Below are 8109 nucleotides of genomic sequence, written 5' to 3' on the forward strand. Positions count from 1 at the left end.
TCAGAAAATATCCCCATAATTCTTTTTTTTAAAAAAAAAATTCTAGCGCATGAGGTTTTAAAAAGGCAGTTAGAGATATTTATGGAGGATGTGCCTTATCAATGTGTAAAGCCATGGTAGCTAATGGAGCTTCCAGCTTCCGAGGGCATTGCTATTTGCATTAGCTGGGATACTACTGCTGGCCTTCACTAGAGGTGGAAATGTGTGGGGCAGAATGACAATAGGAAAGAAGGCAAGGAGTAGAGTGGTGAAAGGCATGGCCATCCCACATGGGACCTCCAGCGCCATCTTAGAAGAAGGTCTTTTGGGATCACATTTATGTACAGCAAATTTGAGATCAGGGGTGTGTATGAGTGTGTGCAACCTGGTAGTCCATATGAGCTAGATGTTTCAAAAAGGGATTTCTTCCACCCCACATGGACATTCCAGATGGGCTGAGTATAGTTGAGCTGACAGAGTGACTTCATTTAGGTGCACATTGAGGGTATGATCTGGAGGACATATCGATCAAGAAACCGATCCTCCTACCTCTTTGCCGACTTGTCCATCTGAGCCCGGCTCACCCTGGAGAACCACAAAGAACACAAAATAAGAGAGATGATAATGATGATAATTAATTAATTGACTCTTTGATTTATATTCTGTCATTCTCCCTGGGCTGGGATGCAAGGCAGCATGCAACAGCTCTAATAAGAGCACAATTAAGCAGCTTAAAAATACAAAGATTGCACAACTTATCAATCAACTATGCTTATCTATACTATATACATAATCAATTATAGTGCTAACATACCAATTAAAATAATTTAAAAATGCCATCCTCATACAGTGGAAATATTTAGAAGTCCAGCGCATCCATTTTGTAACCATCCAGTTGCTGAAGGTCTACTTGAACGAAAAGGTCTTTGCTGATGGAATTCTACTGGAGTACATTGAATCAATGGGGTTTACCAATCTGTCAGCTTACCACTCAACAGTTGATTTGATTGGTTTACTTTAGCTGGAACCAACTAATAGGATTTAGGCTTCTTATCTATTGTACCGTACATATATATTTGATTGAACAATTCCTTATCAGAGGGATCCAAGGGATTTCCATCTCGACACGCTCTGCTCACCGGTGGTCCTGGGTGACCTGGAGGTCCAGGTTGGCCTGGCATCCCAGCAAGACCTCTTTCTCCAGGGGACCCTCTTTCTCCTTTCAGCCCCTGTAAGAGAGGAGATGAAAGTGTCTGAGATACTTTCAAAGGCCACCAAGAAGATGCCGTGAATGGGAAAAGTTTGCTCAAACATTCCCAAACTCTGTCACTCTGTCATGCCAGGACTGATTTTTGTATAAGACTGTGCTGGCTGGGGGAATTGGTCCCAGTGGCCATGCTGGGTGGGGATGATAGGTATCATAAGCCAGATTATTGTTTCCTAACTCAGGCCAAAGACGAGCCATACTTTTGTCCCTGAAGCTGCATTAATGGATGGCGAGAGGGGATCTGCACACACGCATGCATGGTCTTGTCTCATGCATCCTCTTGCGCTCTCTTCTTACCTTCCACACATACCCTGTAACCACACCGAGAAGCTCACATGTTCCCTAAATATCCATTTCAATAGTTTTAAATTTAAATTGGCAATTCTTTTAGTGTATGGTTGGTCCCATGATAGTGGGTCAGTGAATCCAAGCCATTGCATCAATGGAGTTGTCCATTGTGTTGAACTTATTTGAGGCAGATGGTTTGGCACCTTGGACAACTCCTTGCAAGGCTGAACTAAAACCTACAGCGGATTCACAAACCCACTGGCATGGGACCCACTGACTGTTACTGCTTTTCAAAGTGGAGATCATGCCAGTGACAGCCGACATATTCCTATCGATTTTCACGTTTGGATAGAGAAAACGCAGACCCCCTACCCTGAAAGGATCAATGCGGCAGCTGTAAAGCTGGATAATAAAACACACTGTATTCCCTCAATGTTCCTTTTAAAATTCCCTATGCATTTCAAGACAAAAAAAGCATCTTAAGGGATTCCTTTACAAAACATCATGGATTGCATTCCACATTCTCCAAAGGCTGGGCTCCCCTCAGGGGTCTTTGCTGTTGTTTTTAGAGTGATCTGTTGAGAAAGTGCTTCTGGTCTAGAAATGTTCTGGGAATTAAATAAAAAGGAAACATTTTGGGGGGATACAGTGGGCCATTGATGGAGTTTTCTTCCAGGACCCCAGTGGATAACAAAAACCTGTGGATGCTTATCATATACAATGGAGCAGTCAAATGGTCAAAGTTTGCTGTTAAAGAACATTTTCAAGCCATGGATGGTGGAATCTGTGGATGCAGTGTTGAACTGGATTATTTTGGCAGTGCAGATTCAGCTGTGGCTTGAGTGTTGGATAGGAACTGGATTACTAGGGCTGGACAACTGGTGGGATGTAGTGGTTTGAATGTCAGACTTGGTAGACCTGGGTTCAAATCTCCGCTGAGCCATGGAGCCCCACTGGATGATCTTGGGCAAGGCACACTCTCTCAACCTCAGAGGAAGATCTGAATAAAATTTTCCAACCATAGGAGAAGTTCATCACAAGCCAGAGTTGATTTGAAGATATAGAGAAGTAACAAGCATAGAATGGTATGACAGACGTGACAAAATTGCGGCTTGTTTTACTGGTGGGGTCTGGAAGCTGAGTGTTACCCCTCACACCTATGAAGCAACAACAAGGATACTCACAACTCCAGCAAGTCCAGATGGACCAGGTTGACCAGGGCTTCCAGGAGGACCCTAAAAAGGCAGAGAAAAGATGGCACATTGGAGATGAGGATTAGAGCACAGATACATTCACAAGCAGGGAGTTTTATTGGGGTTTTAAACCCAGGTTTTTCCTTCGTCTTTTGGTTCATAAAGGGCTTACCAGGCAGTTCAGGAAATCCCCTGAACTGCTTCAGATCCAAATTAAAACATGTGTCCAAAAACCAATGGCACAGCAGAGCAGAGGAATCGAGAGTCAGGCATTAAAATTCCAAAGCAGTAAAGTGGGAGCTCTCCAAGAGCTGTTTTGCAAAACCCATGCGTTTTTTAATTCACGACCAAACCTTTCACAGAACCAGTGACCGGGTGAGACAAGGGGCAGCCCCATTTCTTACTCACATGCCTGCCCTGATCAGAATGGAAAGCCACAGAATGGGGAACGGTGGGCTCTTTTAATTCAAAACGAGGCATCTAGGAGAGAGGATCTGAGCTCTGCCCCGTCAGCTGGAAACCTTTTCACCTTGCCTATCTCACTCCTGCTATTGATGCTACAAATGAAATGCAATCCTCTCTGCATGTTTTATACAGGTCCCCCTTTCTATCAGCAGCAGAGAATTTATTATGGATTTTAATACAAAATGTTAGCAGATTTGGGGCAGAAAAGAATATACTGTACAGAATAAGATGCATTTCCCCCCCCTACAATATATGCTAATAGAAAGCCATTCGTATACATTTCTATATGCAAAATGTCTGTCCTTCCTTCCTTCCTGCCTTCCTTCCTGCCTTCCTTCTTCTTTTATTTTTCTCACTTCTCTTTTATTTGCATCTCTTCCATCTTCATGAAAATAAATAGCTGAAATCCCGTGGTTGTTTTGCACACACACAAGCTCCCTTGTGCATACGGTCACACTTTTTTGACCCAGGTGCAATGTCCATATCCAGTTCACAGTCAACTGTGAACTGGATACGGACATTGCACCTGGGTCAAAAAAGTGCAACCATATGCACAAGGGAGCTTTGTGTGTGCGCAAAACACCCACAGGATTCCAGCCATTGAAGTGAAATTCTGCAGCATCTCCTGTTGCATATGATACTGCATGTTCTTGGATGGTGCATAGCTATGCACCATCACCTTCAATGTCCCCCTAGAATTACTGGGATTGCAGAAGCAGCAAGCACATTCTTAGATCTGTTGCGGGTGGCACAATGCATTGAGGAGAACGGCGGTGTTGCGCAGACCACAAATGAGAGTACATTTACAATGTGCAAACATGATGGAGCATCTTGGTTAATATTTTTCAGAGGCCATAGACCCCACTGGGTTGGCTTGAAGGCACATAGCAACAAATATATGTAAGTATCTTTAAATTTTAAGGGTAGCAGATCGCTCTCCACATGGCTACAGATTCAATTGTCAATTGTCCCAGTGGAATTGCAAAGGTGCTGCTCCTTTGTAACAGGGAAAATATGGTACTAGGAGATTCTAGAACAGATTTCACTGGCATCGCTAAAGAGAAGCAGAGCGTCTGAAGCAACTATGCATGGCTTGCAAAGGAAAGGTAGAGTTTGGTTGCTTCCAGTATGAAAGTCAGGTCCTGTGATGGCTGGTGGTTCCTATGTCAGTGATGCAGTGAATCCAAGTCTAGGTTTTGGATAGCTTAAAATGAACTTTCTGATTTGCTGAATATATTTTGCAGTGACAGGTTCCAGGACCTTGAAAACCTGGTTGACAATCTAAGGTGGATTCCTTGCCCTACAGACATGGCAGCTACCACCTTCCATTGATCAGAGCAACCCAAATGCATGTTGCTGTCTTGAGTAAAGGTGCCGAGCCTGTTTGAAATGTTCGCCCTTTGTAGAAATGTTAATTCTATTGAGTCTGTGTCTGTGTTTGGATTTGTGCATACGGGCCATTCAGAGACAGCTTTTACCGAGCAAAGAACCTCACCATTTCTTCATTTGTAATCTGGGTACAGGCCGAAGCATTCAAGAGGAACATTCGCTGGAACTACCAACCTGGCATGAAATGAACGTGTCAAATAAGGTTGCGCATGATTTAATTTCAGGTGGTGGGAGATCATGTCATATATTATGCATTTCTCTAGAAGTTAGCAGGAGCAGAAATGTGCAGATGTTACCAAAAGCAGCACTTCTGCATTTCATGTAAACAGCCTTTCCCAGTTGGGTGCCTTTCAGGTGTGTTGTACTATAAGTGTTTTAACTGATGTTGTATATTTGTTAATTGTTGTTGTTCTCCACCTCAATCCATGGGGAAAGGCAGGTAAGCAAGAAATCACAGCAGCAGCAACAACAATTCCCATCTTTATTTTCAATGGCCCTGCAAGATTAATCCCTACTGTGTGATCCAAGAAGATCCAAGAAGAGAGAGTCTCTAGTTGAGGTGAGTTTCACGTTTCCAACATCCAACTCTTTAGCAAACTCTAAGGATTCAGACTCAGACTCATGCAATTGTATCATAGGGTTGGGAAGGACCTCAAAGATCATCTAATGCTTCTGCCATATAGGAACATGTAACTAAAGCACTCTTGAGAGATGGCCATCTAACTTCTACTTAAAGACCTCCAAAGAAGGAGACTCCACTACTCTCCAAAACTGTCTATTCCATAGAAAAATCTCTGACTAACCAATCCAGATAGGGTCTTTGTATGGTGAACAAATCCCATTGAAGCCAGTGGAACACATTAGCGGTATGATTCAATGATTTCCTAACACCTTCCGTAGGATTTAGCAGTGGCTAATGAAGCACTGAGCTGAAGTCTGGAGCTGCCACCAAAATGCATCCTTCACAGCATTCCCAGGTGCTCCTCCAAGCAGCCATTATCCTTCTGGAGTGGGTTGCGCTGTTTTTTGTTTTGCTGTTTCCCAGTTTTGCTTGCGTCAAAAAAGTCCAACTACAGATGGTGCTGCTGACTTTAAAATAATTGTAGGTTTTCTCTCTCGCAAAAAACGGAGGAGACAAGGCGAGGAAGAAAGATTCCAAAACGGAGCTGTTAACTAATTGTGCTGCCTTTTACGCAGTGACTCACAGAAACCCACAGACCACAGCGCTTACGCCAAGCAGGGACTGGCTTTGGCGGCAGCTCACACGGCCAGCGCCCACAGCTTTGCAGATGCCTTTGCCACACAACTATAAATTGGCCCATTAAAAATGGCAAGAAGAAGGGTTTTGACTTACAAGATGACCAGGAGGGCCTGGTCTGCCTTGGGGTCCCATTGGGCCAGGCTCTCCCTGGAGGAATGAAAAGAGAAAAAGAGAGAGATACATGGAAAGTCAGACTAGATGCATCTTTCTGTGTAGCAGCTATTGACAGGGATATTACTAGGGGGGTGCAGTGTGGGCCACATGTAAGATGTGGCCCACACTCTCTCCATGCATCTCCCTTTTGACAGATATGGACTGTGGTGTTCACCCACATCCCTTTCAAACACTGAAGAGATGGTGTGAGTGGGGCAAAGCTCAGTGCAAAGAGAAAGGAGAGACCCCAGGCATTTAAAATCTAAATTTTTACATTAAAAAATAATAAACATTGTTTTATTCTTTTAAAAAATTCTTTAAAAACACGACTTCTTACCAAATCTTCACTTTAACCCCACGAAACCATGTACATGTTTATGCATTTAAGTTGTGTGTATGATAATGTAATAGAAAGGTATTTGGAAGACACTTGGTATCCACTGGGGTTTGGCTCCAGGACCACTCCATGGATACCAAAATCAATGGATGCTCAAGTCCCATTAATACAATGTAGTGAAATGGTGGGCCTTAAATAAAATGGCAAAAACAAGGTTGCTTATGTGTGTGTGTGTGTGTGTGTGTGTGTGTGTATATATATATATATATATATATATATATATATATATCCGCCCCTCCATTTTCATGGACTTGAAATCTGCAGTTTTGATTATTCACGGAGGGGTGACCTGCATTAAGGTTAATGGTGTATGCACTCGTGACATGTGCACATGGCCATGCGTGGCCATTCAAAGCTATGGGACTTGAATATATACAAATTTCCAAATTCACGTGTGTGTGTGTCCAGAACAGATCCCCTGTGAATTTGGAGGGAAGACTCTGTGTGTGTGTGTGTGCGCGCATACATATACATACAGTGTACCCTTGCTTTACGTTGGGGGATCCGTTCCAGACTCCCCCGCGTAAAGCAAATCTCACCTATGGTTGAGCCCCATTTAAATGAGTGGGGCTCATGCATGTGGCGGTGCCATTAGTCCCTATGGGACGCAGAGCCCCCTTCTCCCCGCACGGCTTTCAGTGTATGCTGAAAGCCGTGTATGATGCAGGCGCACCGTGTGTGTGTGTGTGTGTGCGCGTGCGCGCACGCGCACACACTCATATACAATGCACCTGCATCATACACGGCGTGCTATACGCAGCTTCCACTATATGCAAATGAGGTTTGAGCATGTGTGGGATTCAGCTTACATGGGGGGGGGGGTCCAGAACGGATCCCCGCATAAGCCGAGGGCACGCTGTATATTCAAGCTATGGATGCTTGAATTGATGGATAACAAATCCGTTTGTATGGACAGCTGACTGTACAGTAATTTTAACTTTGCTAGTTATTTATGTCACAACTATTGCCATAACATTCAGTGTTAACAGGAAATTATAATTTAAGAATAACCTGAGTATATATAAAAGCATGACTAAGGATTCTGTATGGTGTGGTGTGAGAGTAAGTTGATGGCAGTTGGCATCATGACTTAATTCGCTGGACAATGCAAACTCTAGTGATGCCACTGGATCTTGGATCAGAAATCTGGGGTGCATTCAGACTACCCTGTTATAACTAGGCTGTTGCAACACTTATAGAACAAAGCATTCCCCTTTGCATCGTCCCATAATGACAACCCACTTCCAGTTGCAGAACTTACCTCGGGTCCAGTCCGCCCAGGGCTGCCTGGTGGTCCTGCCGTGCCACAGTCGCCCTAGGAAGTAATAGACAGATGGTTCACAATGTTTGCGTTAAACATCCTACAAAATGTTACACGTCCATGACCTCTCTTCACCCAACCGAATCTTATATATGGGAGCTATGGGTCCGTCACAATGGATGCTCTGCCTTTGGGGTTGCCAGGCCCCAGAACTTGGCCCTGCATCATAGGACCTAGAGACTCTTCTCTAGCCTTCTGGGTGAGAGCACTGTCTGTCAAATAAGTCCTCGATGGTGAGTAGCCTTTGAAAACTGCCCACTTCAAAGACTATCTGACAGCAAGAAGGAAATTGCTAAAATTACCCATGACTTCCCCTGAGAAGAGGATTAGAAAAGAATTACTAGCGAAGGTATCAAATAATGGTCTAGTAGTCAATAGCCAAGCTTACTTTTTGTC

General features: G+C 43.8%; 1 protein-coding gene across 1 annotated transcript in view; it reads right to left on the bottom strand.

Moving 5' to 3' along the window:
- COL16A1 (collagen type XVI alpha 1 chain) overlaps nucleotides 1-8109 on the bottom strand; it is a 121701-nt gene that overhangs the window by 7232 nt on the left and 106360 nt on the right. Inside the window, exons 57-61 of the mRNA XM_042439805.1 lie at nucleotides 7654-7709; nucleotides 5936-5989; nucleotides 2719-2769; nucleotides 1119-1208; nucleotides 529-564 (exon numbers count right to left, since the gene is read on the bottom strand). Coding sequence (XP_042295739.1) covers nucleotides 529-564; nucleotides 1119-1208; nucleotides 2719-2769; nucleotides 5936-5989; nucleotides 7654-7709 — 287 coding nt within the window. The remainder of the gene's footprint in view (nucleotides 1-528; nucleotides 565-1118; nucleotides 1209-2718; nucleotides 2770-5935; nucleotides 5990-7653; nucleotides 7710-8109) is intronic.

This window comes from Sceloporus undulatus, chromosome 9 (genome assembly GCF_019175285.1).
Source record: "Sceloporus undulatus isolate JIND9_A2432 ecotype Alabama chromosome 9, SceUnd_v1.1, whole genome shotgun sequence".
Classification (NCBI taxonomy): domain Eukaryota; kingdom Metazoa; phylum Chordata; class Lepidosauria; order Squamata; family Phrynosomatidae; genus Sceloporus; species Sceloporus undulatus.